Consider the following 18,249-nt stretch of genomic DNA (forward strand, 5'->3'; position numbering starts at 1 on the left):
CAAGGAGTATTGTGGTAAATGGCCAACAATACGAGTTGAATAAAATGTTATATTGATAAATTAGTTTAGTTTTAACATAAATATAAAGAACTGATAAGAGAAAATTTATTGTAATTTGTACTAGCGTATTTGTTTTGGACTATTTACCACATTACTAAATCTGTGAAATAAATAATAGTAAAACATATAAATTTCTTAATTAGTTCCGAGCGGGTCAATAAAAAAATTGTCCAGACGATATCCGAGATTTACATGAAGAACTCTATATTTCGCGCGAGCTTTCGACATTTATCTCTCCCGTCGCGAGGGGTTAGGTTATCTGACTCCTGGGTTCATTAGTGGGAGAGACACGATTCGCGGTTTCACCAATCGTGTAAGACCACGATCGCAATGGCGGCGTGGCTGAACGGTTTTGCGTTATCGGACGGTTAGGTGTCGATCTGGCGGTGCCGAGCGCGTTAGTCTCCTTGTTTACGGCATAGTACATCGGTGGAACTGATTTTTTTCCTCCCCCAGTCATGTACGGTTTCCTGATAGTGGCATTGCTGGATATAACCCTTGACGGTACGTACCCTAACCTCCTCTTCTCACCCTTTTGAATAAAAAAAAAACCAGCCCGTCTCTCCGACGAGCAAATGATAACGGCTGACTCGTTTTAGTGGTCGGAAGTGTCTCGCAGTCGGAGATCACGAAACATCTGGAGTACGGTAGGGAGTTCCTGGCGAAGGGCCAGTTGCAGGATGCCCTGTCACACTACCACGCAGCCGTTGGTAGGTTGAATCCCCCCGAATTTGCACTTGGTCTTTTAAACGGGAGCTCTCCAGCAAGCGACACGAGTCGATATAAACGTCGTTCAATCTTTCTTTTTCGACAATGAGTAACAAAGACGCTTGTGTGGACACTTGTGTCGTTTGCTGGAAAGCTCCCAACGTTGTCAGCTGACCATGCGTCAGACAGAGCAGGAAAACGGTCCCCCCGGTGTTCAAGAGCAAATTTTTTTCAGAGGGGGACCCGAGCAATTACCTGACCTACTACAAGAGAGGCACGGTTTATTTAGCGCTTGGCAAAGCCAAGTTCGCCCTCCTCGATCTCGACAAGGTTCTGGAATTGAAGGCGGATTTCACGCCAGCGAGGCTGCAGCGCGGCAACATTTTACTCAAGCAGGCCCACTTCGACGAGGCTGAAAGCGACTTTCGCAGTGTGGTACGTTATCCCCTTCGGGTTTACGTTGTGTTTTTACATTGCGTACTGTACAGTTTACGGGCGAACGACTCACGCCTTCTGTTCTCATTCCAGCTAGCATTAGAACCAAATAATAGGGATGCCTTGAATGCCTTAGATAGGTTATACCCAGCTAGGGAAGAAATGAAATTAGTCGATAAATTTGTGTACAACGACGATCATGTGGCAGCTGTGCAGCAGATCACTCGACTCATTGAGATATGCCCGTGGTCCTCTTATTTGAGGGAACGCAGGGCGGAGAGTTATGTTGCTCTTGGAGATTTTATAAGCGCCATATCCGACATACGTTCGACTACAAAATTGCTGTCCGATAATACGGAGGGTTTCTTCAAGCTCTCGACGTGGCTGTACCGTCTCGGGGACGTTGACGAGGCATTAAAGTGAGCAATTAACCGTGAGAATAATCGCTGATACTTTTGTTAAATCGCAGCACTAATTTGGAATAAATATTTAGGGAGATTCGAGAATGTTTGAAGCTCGATCCAGACCATAAGCAATGTTTCCCGTTTTATAAGAAGATTAGAAAGATAAAAAAGTTGCTGCAGGACGCGGAGACAGCGCTGGAGGATAAGGATTATGACGTGTGCATTGATTCGGCTAATCGTGTATTGAAGCAAGAGTCGAATGAGCCGAAAGTACAGTTTACGGCTTACCATTACCTCTGCCGATGTTACGCGGAAACTTCTGAGACGACTCAGGCGATCGATAATTGCCAACAGGCGTTAAATATCAGGAGGGAACCGAATGTGCTGTGCGACAGTGCAGAGGCGTATCTTGCCGCGGAAATGTTCGACGATGGTAATTTAAGTCTTGTATATTTTATAGTGTCGATGTATGTATATAATTCTCCCACTTTGTAAAGTAACGAATAAAATTTTTTTTCCTTCAATAGCGATCAGAGAGTTCAAGGATGCATTAGAGATAGATTCAAACTTCCAAAGAGCCAAACAGGGACTGCAAAAAGCGCAACAACGGCAAAAGATCTCGGAGTCGCGAGATTACTACAAGATCTTAGGCGTCTCGAGGACGGCGAATAAGCGGGATATCATCAAGGCTTATCGGAAAGCGGCGCAGAAGTGGCATCCCGATAATTTCCAGGAGGGCGACGAGAAAAAACGCGCGCAGAAGAAGTTCATCGACATCGCCGCTGCCAAGGAGGTCCTCACGGACGACGAGAAGAGGGCGAAATTCGATCAGGGCGAGGATCCTCTGGATCCGGAATCGGGCCGACACCAGCAGGGCTTCAATCCCTTCCAGGAGTTCCACCACTTCCACGGGTCTCCCTTCCAATTTAAGTTCCACTTCAATTAAACACGCCGCAAATCTCGTCGTGATAGCGAAATTACCATTCTCGCGCGCGTCGCTTCGTCCGCGACGGACGATCTTCACTTCGCCCTAGCTCGAATTTTATTTCGCTACCTCGTCTCGATGGAGATCGCACGTGTTTAACCCGATTATTAGACTCGGGAGATTCTATGTGCACGAATTGTGTCGACGTGTCGATAGACTGATGTCGAGAGATCAGTGGCCATCTCGCGATACCGGGCAACGCAACTATCTCGGCACGCATTTGATAAGATGCGAAGGTAGATTTAATCGCCCGCACTAGTTCGTCTACCGCAAAAAAAAAACTTGTAATACAGTACTCTCTAGTACATGCAGACTAAGCGATGAATATAATCTATTTCGGCTCGCACATAGACGTTTTGTCGCATGTAATTTTATCATCGCATTACCGATCTGTATATTACTGGTAAAATCGTGATTATCTCCCACGTATATCGCGATACGGACGGGATGTACAGTGATTATCACACTGCCACTGATTGCTTCAGCGGCTGTTCATTTTAGCTTGAGAATGTGCGAACAACTAGATCGAATAAGTCCGAGAGACGTTTATGCCTTTATCGAGTACGATACTTAGCCGATATATTATCATTACTTTCGCGTACGGGATTCGTACTCGGTAATGTTCAAATGATGTATAGAACAATGCTGTGCGCTTGTCATGTTTGCATGTGTGTGAGTCAGACCTTCATGTAAATAATGTATTTCTGATATTTGTTTAAAAATATATTTGAATAATTTATACAGATACTTCGAAGGCATTATTGGAGTGTGTAAAGAAAGCGGTAACTCTTTACAATAATAAATGATCAAACTCTGTAGTTTTTCAGGCACTGAAATCCTCTTTTTTTTCTTCGGTGTACTCTTTGTCTTTTCTTTCTTTTATCGACCTCTTTTTTTCTGGCTTAATTTCTTTCGCTTTTTCAATCGTTTTCGCAGACCTTTGTACTTTCCTAATTGTTGCCTCACCATGTGACCTCTCCATATCGATTGGATAATAGTTGCGGCTTTATTTAGCTTCTCTTCCTTTTTCAACACTTCCTCCTCGGCGATACATTCGTCGATAAATTTTTGTCGTTTGTCCATTGTAGCGCGCATTTTCTCCATCTCTAATTTTTGTTCTTCTATCAGTCGCTATCAGCGGATCAAGATGGTCATGAGTCATCATTTAAAAGCTCACGCTATCATGTCGTATTATACTAAACAACTTATTTTGTTCTTTTTTTCTTTTATTTTCATTTTTTGTATGTTTATGTTTATTTTCAATTAAAAATACATATACTGTAAGGATTATTATTTATTCTATTACTCTCTATTAATTTCTGGATATACCTTGAACTCGTCGATTTCGTGCTGCCGTTCCACAATCTCCTCGTTGTATTTCTTCGTCCACATATCTATCTGCTCTTCTTTCTCTTTGATGTCCGCTTCTAAGTAAGCACTCATTTCAGCCGAGATGATCTGCTCCGCATTGTACTCCTTTGAATATTCGCTCAGTTTGTTCAGCATATCTTTCTTTTGCAGTTGCAGCTTGAGTTCCTGCTGTTCCAATCTGGCTTTCGCCCATCTTTCCGCGTAGCCTGAGTACAATATACTCGATCAGAACCAGCAAAAAGCGCACTTATATGAATTATGTGTTACCCATTTTCCCGCTGTTTAAGAATATCGCGTGGTCGACTCGCGCGTCGCTTTCCTGCGCGAGTTCTGTCGTCCTTTTCCTCTCTTCCTCGTTCGCTTTTTTGTCGGATTCCAGCTGCTCGCGAAGCTGTTCAGCTTGGCTGAGCCATTTCTGGGCGCTCTCTTCGAGATTGCGTTCGCCTTCTTCTTTCTTCGCGATATTATCAACTTCTTCTCGCAGACTGTCGAACCTCCCATGAGTCCTTATTTCGTGAAGGACTTTTTTGAGGACCTCACACACATAGTTCCTAAATATAGATTATTTATTGAAGGAGTGAAAGCAAATCAGCGATTGTCCGAAGCGCATCCTGCCCTTTGAAGTTTCTTACTTCCATTACAGCTAGGATAACGGGAGAGCAAGACATTTTTGCAAAAAGTTTAACATATGCAAAGCTCCGAAAAAAGTATCTTGGAGTAACGTATTATTTTTAAGGATATTTTTAAGATATTTTTTTAAGGAACTTTACACACACGCCCCTCAGTTATATCCAAGCAATAGAAAGTAGAGTACATTTTTGCACAAGTGTTATAATGTGTACGAGGGTGTGTTTCTGCGCACCTGTCTCTCTGCATTTTTTCAGCCTCTGTGGGTACGACTGGTAACAGGCCCATGTCTTTTCTGAAAATCATTCTAGGTTCATCAGGCACCCCATATGTTTCGTCGATCGTCTTAAACGTCTCGTCCCAGCGTGGATCGACATCGGCCGGTATCATGAATCCGATTATGGCAAGCTGATCCAAACACTCCTCGAGGACACAAGATATAGCGGCCGCTTCTAGCGATGTGAAACAGTCGACCAGCGAAATTTCCATCTCTGCACTTTGCACCTCGATATCGTCTGATTTCGAATCTTCTGTTTTTGACGATAGTGTGCCAACAGGCGATTCTGGAGGTTCCATCAAAGGCGTTCCAGGCTCGATGAAATGTAATGACTGAATAATAAGTATCAAGTTCAGATTTAGATAGTCTATAATTCACATGTCAGATTTCTGGATAGAGTTTTATTAATAATTTTATATATTGTAAAATAATAAATGAAATAAGTAGTAAGTTTTTAAAAATATATGTCAATTATGTAGATAAGCACAATATAATGTTATTTTACTTTTTCATCCTTAATATCCACCTTAGAGATTTTGTCTAAATTTTGGATGAACATGTCAGTGGACTCCTTCAGCGTTTTCTCGATGGTATGTGTACTTGATCTTGATACGTCATTGACATGAATTACATTTCTACGAGCTTGTTGAAAAGTTATTGATGATAATCTATTCAGCGCGATTTCCTTTTGAAATGCTTGTCCGTCTCGGGTTATTTCCAGTTCATTTGCCATCATATCGAGATATGCTAAAATAGCATAAATACACATAGTATTATACAATGATATATGCCATTTTATATAAAATATGAAAATAAATAAAAAGAGAAGAGAGAAAAGAGAGAGAATTAGTTGATAAAACTAAATTATACTTTATAGAAAATGCGCTTAAATATTTGCATGCAATGTTGCTTATATTTATTTAGTATTATACTAGAATATATATATATATATATATATATATATATATATATATATTATTTAATCATTTTCCTCTTGAAAAGTGGTATGAATCAAGATACATATTCTAGGATTGAAAATGATTGCTATCAGAAATTTAACCATATTTATACAAACCTTTTTATTATTACTTTCCGTACCTAATTATTTTTTCTCGTCAATTAAAATATCTGCCAGGAATATACAGAGTGCAAGTGCACAAAATAATGGCACTGAGATCTTTGGTTTAATATCTTCCCAAGTCATATTGCTATATAAAATTTGCTGCGTCAAATTTGTAAAAATTTGAAAGGCAAATTGGAAACAAAGAAATATCAGTAAACGTGACAGACAGAGATTGAAAGATGCTTTTATCTTGGTGATGTTTACATAGAAACTTAATCAATTGTATTGAAAATAAAGATTATATTTAGCAACAATAATACATTTCGTCTACAAAGATACTAAATAAATATACTTTAGCATTTTTCGTTTAATAATAGTTATATTTCTGTATACTTTTGAACACACGGTTATCTTAACGACTATATTTTTGAATATGCTGAGTATCAAATCATTCTATAAAGAATATAATAAATCAGGTCCGTGATAACAAATAATTTTGTTTTACATTGATGAGTTTAAACTTTAAACGAACGTTTGCTTTTAATGCACATTTTCATACAGAAAGGTATAAGATTAAACAGATTACTTAGAAGGAACTTTTGTTAGAAGGAAAGTTAATATTAATTAAATTGCATTCTTTCTTTTTATAAATTCCGGATAAAAATTGAATTGCATACGCGCGATACGTTTGTACTTGTTCACGATATACGGCATATTCATAAATATATTACAAGTTAAAATTTAAATTTATCATGCACGGTAACGTATTTATTATGCACGTATAACAGTAAATATCAATCTCATTGCAAAAATAATTGAGTATCGACACGATCTAAATTAGCATTCTCTTCAAAATTTATATTTCATTCTAATTGCGCAAAAGCGCATTATCTCTCTTTCTTACATAAATTATGAAAAATAAATTATTTAATCTCAAAATATATAACGAGTTTTATAGCTCAATAATACTTTGCGTATAGCTGATCGACTTTTACGCCGTTTCCTATCCTATACATAGTATACATTTTACTCTCCAACCAGAAATTAGTCGAATTGAGAATTTAATGTTGATACGTCGATGAATAGTCGATATAGGCTTATATTTTTTTTATCATCGACTTTATTATAGTTATTTTTATGCTAATTGAGCAATTACGAATATTTCTATAAGATTTCTATTGTCTTTTGCGCGGTCAATTCTATATCAAATTGATGTAAAATCAAAAAGCACAGTATATAAGTATATATTAGGTGCGTTCCGTTACGCATCATGCGCATAATACATCATTTGTCCTTGTTGTTCACCGAATGTTAAACAAGGATAAGTGATGCATCATGCGTGAAACGGAACGCATCCATTGTATTTGATATAGTAAATTAACCAAAACACAGAAATCTAACAGAAATATTCGCAATTGCTCAATTAACATAAAAAAATTATGATAGGATCAATTTTTACACAAAATACTGAAAATATCACTCAATATTCGACAGCGACGATTCATCAACACATCGATTCGATCAAATCGACATTGATTCGACGAATTATTTCTGGCTGGAATCCTTATAACATGATGTATTTTCATTTTACATAATATGGCTATTGTCATGGTAATAATAATAACGTAAGAGCCTTCGTGATCTATACGCCCGTCCGTTTTATCGCGTTTACATACATTACATTTCAATGCAGATTACTTGTAACTACATGGCTGTAAAAGCGCATTAACGTTGATCGATATAGATTCACATTATATGTACACGCAAATTACGCATGCATATCTAATAATAAGGCGAAAGTATTTTGCGCGGAATTAGTGATTCTCTGTTATGAAGGCTTTACATTGTGATGTCGAATATATCAGCTTTTCTCATGATCGAAAATACTATTCTGCAACGCGAAATATTTTGATCGTACGCTCTAAAAGTACTTATATAAGAGAGAAACGAATATTTCTAAAAATATAGACATTTTATACGAAGTAACTAGTATACTCGTGAGGCATCACACCTCTCCTGGGATAAAACGTATGACTTGTGGAGTATTCTAACAGATTTGTGATCGAGCTCATATAGACATCAGCGAATCTGAACAGTCTCCTTGAAAAATAAGTCGGATTATGATATGTTCTGAACACCGAACCGAATTGTTTGTTGAAAACATATTTAATCTCGTTTCTCAATTGATCCCGTTCCTTTATCCACTCGTCCAGTTCATTTTGCACTTCGTGTCCTTCGTAATCCTGATGTTCCTCAATTAGACCAGTTAACATCTGAAGCCAGTTCGCGCTTTCTTTGAACTTTGGATCATTCAAGGTTTCGATTTCGTGCTGTAATGTAATTTATAACCCTTTATATATCGTACATTATATTTATATAAAATTCAACGCATCAACATTCTTTCTCGAAAGCAGATTAGCCTCGTACAAAAAGGATTAATAGGAATTCTGCTTAAATTACCGTCAATTCTTTTATTATCGCTCCCGTTCGCCAGCCATGCTCTAAAGTCACGTCCGCCAGATCGCTGTATGGATGATCGCCAAAGTACAATACTTGATGTCCTCGCCATCCGGTCATGTCTTGCAACTGTTTAACTGTTCCCTAAAATATTCCGCGGTTAATAAATATATGTAATATATATGCGCATAATTATAAATATATAATTTTCTAGGATATCAAAATAGACAGTTACCTCAAGATATACGATACCCTTGTCGAGTTTTGTGACTCGATCCCATAATTGCGTCTGTTTAACTTCATCGTAGATTCTCAAGGGGCGCGATTCCTCGGTAAAAAATCTTGGCTTTCTCGCTTGAACGATCACCACGTCGAAATAATTCTTCCAATTTTCGCCGACCAGAAACTGCATGCCCTTGTTACTGCAAAAATCACATTAACATTAAAAATTAGTAATTATAGTGAACTGCATAAACATTCTATAGATTTTATTTAATTGATGATTTAGATTGCCAACACTTGAGAAACATACACGAATTGAAAAGGACTGTTTGTGACCAGGAACATCTTCTTGCCGGCATTTCGAAGTCGATCGAAAAATCTTCTCAAATCTTTATTCTGTTCCAGGTAATCAGACACATTTTCCGCTACTAGTTGATGCATTACAGGATGGCAGCTTTGCACAGAATTCTATAAAGATTTGCATAAACTTTATTATAAAAGCAATTAGCAAAATTATACTTTGATTGCTCACCTTAACGTCCCTAAATAGTATCTCCGGATGGTAATCGATATGATTCTGTATGAAGTACTCCGTAACGTTGCACAATAAACTCATTTCCGGTACCGAAAACAAATCGGCTAATTGAACCATTTTCGTGCGATGTAAGGCATCCTGAAAAGAAATAAATGTCAGAATCTTGAATATTCTAAAAAAATTTCATGTATATCGTGCGAATATAAATGTACTTGCCTTCTGCGCGTCATGATCGAAGCAATGTTGATGCAAAAAACAGAGAAGGTGGGGCATTTAATATATTGGAATTTTTCTTTACAAGTAAAAACGTACAAATGTGAGAAAAAATGTTGCTGCTTTTTCTGTCGCAGCATAAGAGCAAAAATCTCTTTTGATATTTAGAAAAATAATTAAAAGCATAGTTGTTTAGCCACAGATCGTATCATATCGATGTTTGAAAATACCAAAGTATATCCCGAGTTTTTACAGTTTTAAACAAACCATGCGCGTTGCCCGTTCTCTTATTAAAAAAAAAAAGAAATATGTGCATCAAGCTTTCATCAAGTGCTACGCATTACTCGCCGATTTCCCCATCTTATCGAGGGGGGAGGAAAGTTCTTTGATAACGAACTTACATGAGAGTGTTTATGGGGCGCCTCCACGTAAGCTATCGGCATTGTCCTGTTCTTGTAGAGACGGAGGACCTCCTCGTCGGGCACGGGATGCAAGCCACGATAAACGGCGCCCAATTGAATTTGCAAGAAGCTGTCGAGCTTCAGCAGGAGACCTTTCTCGATGTCGTAATGGAGGCCGCGGACGGCGAAATTTTCTCTGTACTGTAGATTGGCAATTCCCTCTGGATACTGGAATAATTAAGCGAGTTTAAGCGAATTTCAAGATGAAATTCTAATCGGCCGTAATTGTCCTTTGATTTCGGGAGAATTTCTGAATAAACTGTCCTTTGAGATAAAGGACAAGCTTTGCGTACTCTTATATTTAATTCTTTTATCTTTCACAGAAACTATTTTCTGTTTTATGGAAAGCAATAGTAAAAGGTAAAGAAAATCATTTAATTCTTATACATCGAAACTATTTCCGTATATAATTAAATAATAACTTTCTTGAAAATGATTATAGATGCTAGCATTTTCACAAAAAGTTGACTCGAGGTGAGATGTACCTGAAGAAGCAAAAAAATTGCGCGCGTGCAAGCCTACGTATCGTATCGATTTGATTAGTAAACGGATTTTTTTTTACAAAGTAGAGACCTTATATTTTTTAATAAGCATGTCACGTCCCAGGCTGTAAAGCAAGTAGTCCATAGACGGCTTGTAACACGCCAACGTGTAATCGTAATCGAATCCATACACCTGGACCTCTTTTAAGTCGAGCTCGTTGCAGGCGAACACGCCCTTGGCATTCACATCTTGCGGCAGTTTTTTCGCTGCAAAAAAAAAAACCGACGATAATTAATCTGGGAGCTCTGGGGAAGAAAAAAAAAGGCGCGGGACACCTGATCTTAAGATAAAAGTCGGGTTTCTGCGGCGCGATGCGGCAAAGGGAGACGCGGCTTCTCCGCGAATTGGATGCGGATCGGATATCGCTCGCGTCCGATCTTAATTTCGCGTGAGCGCCTCGAGAGTCCTCGATCGGAATGAACTACAGTTATTACTCCTCCAGACCTAACTGGCGATCAATTCGGTGCGTCGGTGCTCCCGTTTCGTTCTATAGATGCGCGCGATACCGGGGCCGATTTTCACTGTCCTAGATTTTTCTGCCCGGCATCACATACGTCGCTCCTCTCCGTCGTCGTGCCGCGAGAGACCCGATCTCCGCGCGATCTAAAATCTAATCTGTCTCCGCAGCGCGCGGCCGCCCTCCTTACGCCGCTCTTCGTCAGCGCGGATTTTAATTAATTAAGACGATCGCGGGAATGTGTCGGGTGATCCGAGAGACACACAACCTCATGATTAATTTATGTACTTTTCCTGTTCGTTTCGCTCGTTCAAATAACTTCGCTTCGACGGCACGTCGTTATCTCTCGCGTCGTCCGACCGCGACGATAAATATACGAGCCGCGGCTCGTAAGTTTGTCAACGCGGCCGGAGAGACACACGGGCATTTAATATTGAAATTTCGATGGGCCCATGTTTTTCACACCCGCGACAAATTTATGTGAACGCGCATAGTTTTTTTTTTCTCTCCTGATGGCAGTGCCTCCTGTTTCTTTAATTTATCGAAGCTCCTCGAATTTATGGGTGACAATAATTAACGTACCCATTAATTCCAACAATTACAGACGATAAAATTATATTATACATTTGTGTATTATAGGCGCTAAAATATGTATACATTATATATTTGTATATATATTTATGGAGGTTTTTATACATATTTTGAGAATTTTGAGGCAAGATTTGAATTTCAGATTGCGTTAAGAAAAGGAAGTGTCCTTTTCTCTTTTTCTTTGAATATTTATTCCTAAATGGAACGCAGCACCATTGGTTTTTACTTCGTATCAATTCCTTGCTAAAAAAAAAGAACAATATCATTTTGACATCCTTCAATATAGGAAAAAGGTAATCGCCCACGCCGATGAGCGATCTCTCAGGGTGCCATTACATGGAGCGCGGAAACGCGGAAACGCGGAAGCGCGGAAGACAAAATTTACTAGATTTCCGTCGATCCGTTCCGTCTGTTTTGAATGCCTTAATATTACATGTAGCATATTTTGAGCGGAAAAGCGGAACGGAGAATTATAAAATATTAATTTTTAACGGTATTTATTGATTAAAATGCTTGTATTCAATAGATAAGCTGAAAAGATAAGCATATTAATAAAAATTGCAATGAATTAAGTGAACACAATTTTAAGAAATGAATACAAATGTTTATTTGTCACTATACTGTTCCGCTTTTCCGCGCAAATTGTGCTCCATGTAATATAAGGAGAAACAAACTCGCGGAACGAACGCGTCAAAATCCGTTGTCAACGCGGATACAGTATACTCCATCAAATTTCGGAGCTGTTTAATCACATTGAAAAAAAAAGCTTTTACACATACTCTTCGATTACTTTATTATTTAATAAAAGTGGCAGTATAATATTATAGATCCAAACATTATGTTGATGGTTATTATGAAGTATATCTTATATGCAAGCCAGGGTACATACATAGGCTGCGTTAAGTACTGGCAGTGAATATCGAAACGCAGCCATACATACATACATACACGATAATAGCGGATTCCGCTTTTCCGTTCAAACGTGCGGGACTCAACTCGCGGAAACGCGGAATCTAGTTACTATTCTGTTCCGCGCTTCCGCGTTTCCGCGTTTCCGCGCTCCATGTAATGGCACCCTCAGACACGTGTATACCCGAGTGCTTGGCGATCGGTCAAAATTTCCCTCATCGCCATCGCATACACGTAATCGCACGCGTCTCTCGTCCGCGTCTAAAATTTGCGCTCTAGAAAGAAAGAGACTCTCGATCGGATCCCGTCCGCGTCTCTCCGGCGACCCCGGCGGAGAGACCGCATGGGGTTGGGGGCTGGGGGAGATGCGCGTAACGGTACCACCACCACTACTCCCGCGGAGAGGGTGATCGATCCGCGTGCCAATAATTCGCTCGGCGTGCGCGGCGCGTCAAGGTCGCGCGCGCGCGCGCGTGCCCTATCGATATATCGAACGCGGCGGGCGCATGCGCGGCACCCTCCGCGCGTGCGAGCGAGACGGACGACGGACGTACAAATAAACACGGCGCGGACGCAAACGTCACTAACACGAGTGAGAACACGCGTGTGAATACCGTGAATGTCGGCCGATTGACGTTGACACTGCAGCATGGCCGCGCGGCCACGGGACCGTTGGCTATACTCACACTTGAACTTGTCGAGCACCCTCAGGTAATTCTCGCGCATGTCCTCGCGCGACACTCGGCCGCGGTTGAGGGCGCGATCGCCCACCGTGCGCCTGGATGCTCCATGGGACGCGGCGGCCTCGCGGAGCCGCGCAAACGGCCGTGCCTCGACGACGCGGCGCGACGCCGCGACGATCCTCGCGTGCAACATCACGGACTGATTGGCGGGCGCGCGACGCGAGCCACCGCGGCGCCGCGGCGGCCGGCCGATTTGAATCAGCCCGCCGCCAATGGCCTCGCGCCACCGCACTCGTCCACGAACCCGGCGAGATACGCTAGACGCGACGCGGATCGAAGTTTGCGGCGCGACGCGGGCGAAGCCGCGCGATTGGTCGCGCTGCTCGGTCACGTGTCTCGATGTGCGCAACGCGATTGGTCGTTACTCTCGTATCTGGGACGCTAGTGGACGGTTGGCGACTTTTTGTCGTCTTCATCGCGCCTGGGTTGATATTCCGTTCGGTAATTTCTTTCGTTCGTGTTTGTTGGTTCCGTCAATGTCATTAGCGCGGCGTCGCGTCGCATGCCTTTACGCGATATATAGATCGTGCAGAGATTTATATAATAGAGGAGGGTTATTTGAGCGTGTTAACTGCTATTTATACTCAATGAATTTAAATGAGACGTACCGATGACGACGTTGTTTTGAAATCGTATAGCGCCTCCTTCGTAGCGGATACTTATACGTTACGAAATAAGGTAATGTTCTATTATACGCGTAAGGAAAATCCCTGAAATCTTGACAAATTTTCTACATTTATTGGATACTTAACCTCTATTATCGAGGATATATGATTTTAAAAAGACTTGGAAATTCTTAATTCCTACACATTCTTAGAAATTTGTTGAACATTTTGTTTTACATGCGATAATTGCAATTGTGCTTTTATCCTTGCGTTTTTAAAGTAATTTTAAGAGGCTCACTTCAGCCGATCGCCGATCTGCAAAAAAGTTTCAGGATAGAATCTAATTAATAGAATTTTATTTATGCCAAATGTATATATACTTTATGTATATATTATTTATTATACATTGGTTATTTTATTAATTACTAAGCATTAATATATAATTAATCGCTATTTATTAATATTGCTTTGTTGTATGTGTGCTCTGATTTTTCGATTATTATTTTTCTTATTACACAAAACATTGATTATAAATGGAATTCCATTCCGAATTTCGACACTATACCTAAGTTATATAGATTTAAAACGAGTTTTAAGTAATGGATTTCCAAACAGCCCATCGTTATTTTGCATCACCGACGTTTTTATTGCGATAAGATATCCTATCGACCGCCAATTATCATAATAATAACGTGACAATCTTCGCTTATCTCTCTATACGTCTTTCTAAACTCGCTGCGCGTACCTCTCTGTTAAATACCTGTTCAAATATATGCGGAAACACGCTCCTACGCTTTATTATCGAGTCACACGGCGAAGTCGATTTCAAGCTGTTAAAATATCCCCGCGATCCGGCGCGATTACGTGACGTTAAACGACTCTAATTAGAGCCGAACGTTCGAAACGCCCGGCCCGCGTCTTTAGAAAGTCTGACGCTTAGCCCGCCCACGGGATCTATATTCCGAGGCGATTGTTTTCTTCCCCCGTTGCTTAATATTTACCTCGTGTTAGACCCGATAAATGGGTTAATTGTGCCGCGCACGAGCCCCCTACCTCGGCTGCGTGATTTGAATGCAGTCCCCGCGTCAAACGTCCCAACGTCGTCGTCGTGGAGTTTCTCCGCGCGTAAGAGGTAAATAACCGCGGCGCGTTGTAGTAAAGCGCTCCCAAAATGTTTCCCGGGCGCGCGGGCGACGCCGCGACGTGCGACGCGACGTACGGAGACATTCCAGGATGCTTAGCACACTTGGCACTCGATTCTAATCGCGAGAGATTCGCGATTTATGCCGCTCCCAACCGGTACGGAGGAGTATTATACGATTTCTGCACGCCTCCGTGTTTAACAGACGGCCACCGACGAACCTGCTGTCGATCGTAATGATTAACGATCCGTCCGTCGTTCGTCTCGTCGTCTCGTCGGTCCGTTTTCTGCATCCGCATACTGCATCTTTGCTATCGTCATTATTGGTTTTATTCTGGATACATCTGTTAAATTTGTAGTGTAAAATTATACTCGATTTGAGCCATTTTTAACCATTATTTTTATATAGGTCGCCGCACTGCTTCTACTCAATATGTCATTAATTTAACAGCAGTGGAATTAAAACAAACTTTGACACACATGATAGTTAAGAGTAACAAAATGTTATTTAACTCAAGGTATTGGTTTAAATTTTATCCTTTAATGTTTAACAATGAAGGAATAGAAAAAAAAACAGATAACTGTCCAAGATTGTAGAATGTCACTGAAACGCGCAAATTAATTATAAAGGAACAATTAATTACCGGGTGTTTTTTTACATGTCGATTTTACGGTGACGCTTCATTTTATTAAAATATTGGACGTTAGATACTGTAAGTTGAAAAGATTAAATTGTCAAGAGGAAAAATAAGTTTTTTAAAAAGAACAAAAAAAAAATTTAGACATGAAAGAGACTATAAATGCACAATGACAATTTTACCCCAGTTTTGCTAAAATATTCTTTCCAACTCTATTTGACAAATATGAAAAATCCAATGCACCTGATACATGACGTATAAGGGGTTTCTCTCTCATTTTTTGTCTCTCCCAGCGCGATACTAATATCGGTGCAACGTCAGCGGTTCGCGCTCTGCGCGCCGGTGCGATTAAAGGAGGAAATACCGCGTCACGAAGCTAATAATCTCGTCGAATAACAGCGTCTTACGATATCCAAAAAATGATTATTCACTGCTCCCTGATTGATGGACGTTGAAAGCTACATCCAACGTGTATAGCCATTTCTGCCGCCACCGGTGGCACGCGACCTCGTTGCCTTAATCTAACGTGCTCTTCGATCCCCGGTCGTCGCACTCTTCTGATAATGTATCCGAGCGTTATCTCGAACGATCGATTATCTTTCCGGCGCGGAGAGATATATACGACGTATCTATTATGTCGCGCTGGTTACATAACTCATTTTCCCCGCATTATAATCACGATGTGCGGGCGCCGCATCCACGCCGGTGCCCCGTGCGATTAAACAAGAAACGCGGAAATACAATGTATGTACAGCGATATGTGCAACACATAACATTATACGCGCACTTTCTATACCTTCTGATTTGACAAAAAAATTGTTATTTAAATAAATAAACCAAAAGTGCATTCGTAATTCGCCAACAATATAATAAACATTAAACGTTAGATTCATTTCATCGACTACAATTGGCAAATAATCATCGTGACGATTCGACTATTGGTTTTGGTCCGATTGATCGTCAAAACGTTAATAATCTTTGACACTTATATATAAATAAATTTAATAATTTAATTTAATTTAGATTATTAAAAAAAATGAGATGCTTATTATATATATATATAAAGTATCAAAGATTATTAACGCCTTGACGATCAATCGGACCAAAACCAATGGTCGAATCGTCACGATGATTATTTGCCAATTATAGTCGATGAAATAAACGTCTAATGTTTAAATAAATAATTTTACGTTATTATAAGAGCGCAAATTTTGCCCGCGAATATTCTCTCTCTCTCTTTTTTTTACGGGGGGCTTCCTCTCACGGGTCAAAATGACGCAGATAAAATTATGGATTTTTGCGAGTGGCTTTTCGAACTATTGATCGTCGAATTTGTACTTCAAATATACAATTCCACGGGACAATCGAATTTTACATTGTAGCAAAGTATATACGCGCAACCCCCGCGCCGCGATATTCTCTGTAAAATTTCCCACACACGTATATCCCGGGATATATCCCCGAGGCGTTGATAACACATCCCGCTGCCTGGTATATTGACAGTTTCAACGGAATCAACGTGCGCACGCGTTGTTGCTGCTGAAAGCCCGTCCGTATCGGCCGATCGCCGATTTCATATCCGCAAATATTGTGTCATGTTAAAAATAGCAGCCTTGACTTTCCGCTCCTTCGCGGAGGGCAAGTTTTACGCGCTCGCGACTTTCTAAGTAATTCGGCGACTCTCACCGTGACTCCACCCTTCTGCCGTATCGTCGTTATTTTCGATTAACATCAGTCATTTCCGGCATTTCTAATCGCTCGGATAACTCGAGGATGACTCTAAATACGACATTAATTTATCGGAGACTTCTTAAAAAAAAGAATTACATTGTCTCGAGATGGAAAAGACGCTCTCGTCACTCGAGAGACGAACTTGAGCAAGATTTCTCTATAGCGATTTACGTATGCCGTTATACGAATGAATGTTTTTTTATCGAATTACTTGCGTACGACGTCTGTTATATTACGGCAATATCACTATCTAATACGCACTATCGCGTAGACGTAACGAGTTATGCGAGCGGGATATATGCTAATCATAATTACGGTCACAATTTCCAACCTGCATTAATTTGTTACTTAATTGATTCACACTAGTTTTAGCTCGCATTAAACCGATACCCTTTTTCGCGGATCGTCGAATTTGCAGCAGATATACTCGGCACAACGCGTCTCATTAATTAAGCGGGAAATAAACGTGAGAGAGAGTGAGAGAGTCACGGATAAGATTCATCCAACTGGTTTAAGCTAGGCTTGCCTGCCTTTTTCTTTTTTAAATACAACGAATTGCCGCAGTCCTAATTACTCTTACGGAGTTTTTCGTCAATTTTTATTGATCATGGTAAAATATATGTTCTTTCCAAGTTACACGCAAGACGGGAAACAATGCGTCGCTGGAATTCTCGGATCTACTTTAATGGATTTTTATTGAATACTTTCAAAGTGGGGAAAAAAAAACGATAAAGGATTGCAACCGTTTCATTTACGCGCATAATGTAATTGGCACGTTAGCCGGAAAACGATGTTTTTAAGGTTTTCTCATCATGAATGCGCGAATCGTGTGTGCACTTCCTGCGTAAAACGAAGCCGCGTTTCCCATCACACGGATGACTTCCTGACTCGGTTTTTTATCGCGCATCCCGGTCTCTCGCAGCTCCTTATAGTTTTCTAACAATCGCCTCGTATTTGTCTTCCCGTAGACAAAGGTTAATTGCAATCAGAGGGACCGCGTTAACGATCTCCGTAGACTAATTCGTGCTCGCGAGTTTCTCCGTTTGCGACAATGAAATGTGATCTAAGGCCGG

At 40.4% G+C, this 18,249-nt stretch overlaps 3 protein-coding genes across 3 annotated transcripts; 1 reads left to right on the plus strand and 2 right to left on the minus strand.

The window, feature by feature from the left end:
* Window positions 1–365: 365 nt before the first annotated feature.
* P58ipk (dnaJ homolog subfamily C member P58IPK) lies at window positions 366–3,339 on the plus strand. The gene is made up of 6 exons (XM_077402193.1): window positions 366–564; window positions 660–770; window positions 1,004–1,203; window positions 1,297–1,622; window positions 1,697–2,040; window positions 2,135–3,339. The coding sequence occupies exons 1-6, from the start codon at window positions 519–521 to the stop codon at window positions 2,551–2,553; spliced, it is 1,446 nt and encodes a 481-aa protein (XP_077258319.1). The 5' UTR covers window positions 366–518; the 3' UTR covers window positions 2,554–3,339.
* Window positions 3,340–3,408: 69 nt separating this feature from the next.
* Window positions 3,409–5,813, minus strand: LOC143895220 (dynein regulatory complex protein 9-like). Its single transcript, XM_077402194.1, has 4 exons — window positions 4,826–5,813; window positions 4,231–4,514; window positions 3,922–4,169; window positions 3,409–3,723 (listed from the first exon to the last, which is right to left on the minus strand). The coding sequence occupies exons 1-4, from the start codon at window positions 5,164–5,166 to the stop codon at window positions 3,472–3,474; spliced, it is 1,125 nt and encodes a 374-aa protein (XP_077258320.1). The 5' UTR covers window positions 5,167–5,813; the 3' UTR covers window positions 3,409–3,471.
* A 397-nt stretch (window positions 5,814–6,210) lies between these two features.
* Window positions 6,211–13,280, minus strand: Nt5c (5' nucleotidase C). Its single transcript, XM_077401949.1, has 8 exons — window positions 13,005–13,280; window positions 10,392–10,567; window positions 9,759–9,986; window positions 9,142–9,282; window positions 8,920–9,077; window positions 8,623–8,809; window positions 8,391–8,531; window positions 6,211–8,260 (listed from the first exon to the last, which is right to left on the minus strand). Exons 1-8 carry the CDS (start codon window positions 13,192–13,194, stop codon window positions 7,904–7,906), a joined length of 1,578 nt encoding a protein of 525 aa, XP_077258075.1. The 5' UTR covers window positions 13,195–13,280; the 3' UTR covers window positions 6,211–7,903.
* Between the last annotated feature and the right edge of the window lie 4,969 nt (window positions 13,281–18,249).

Source organism: Temnothorax americanus, unplaced genomic scaffold, assembly GCF_048541705.1.
Source record: "Temnothorax americanus isolate GAGA-0224 unplaced genomic scaffold, ASM4854170v1 Scaffold15, whole genome shotgun sequence".
Lineage (NCBI taxonomy): Eukaryota > Metazoa > Arthropoda > Insecta > Hymenoptera > Formicidae > Temnothorax > Temnothorax americanus.

Bases quoted from the DNA above. Each gene is read 5' to 3' on its own strand.
- P58ipk (XM_077402193.1), top strand. From the start codon at position 519: ATGTACGGTTTCCTGATAGTGGCATTGCTGGATATAACCCTTGACG. The intron at 565-659 runs GTACGTACCCTA...GACTCGTTTTAG, and splicing joins GCTGGATATAACCCTTGACG to TGGTCGGAAGTGTCTCGCAG. The intron at 1,204-1,296 runs GTACGTTATCCC...TTCTCATTCCAG, and splicing joins AAAGCGACTTTCGCAGTGTG to CTAGCATTAGAACCAAATAA.
- Nt5c (XM_077401949.1), bottom strand. From the start codon at position 13,194: ATGTTGCACGCGAGGATCGTCGCGGCGTCGCGCCGCGTCGTCGAGGCA. The intron at 10,568-13,004 runs GTGAGTATAGCC...TTTTTTTTGCAG, and splicing joins GGTGCTCGACAAGTTCAAGT to CGAAAAAACTGCCGCAAGAT. The intron at 8,532-8,622 runs GTAACTGTCTAT...GGAATATTTTAG, and splicing joins AGGGTATCGTATATCTTGAG to GGAACAGTTAAACAGTTGCA.
- LOC143895220 (XM_077402194.1), bottom strand. From the start codon at position 5,166: ATGGAACCTCCAGAATCGCCTGTTGGCACACTATCGTCAAAAACAGAA. The intron at 4,170-4,230 runs GTAACACATAAT...TATTGTACTCAG, and splicing joins CTTAAACAGCGGGAAAATGG to GCTACGCGGAAAGATGGGCG. The intron at 3,724-3,921 runs GTATATCCAGAA...ATCCGCTGATAG, and splicing joins ACGAAATCGACGAGTTCAAG to CGACTGATAGAAGAACAAAA.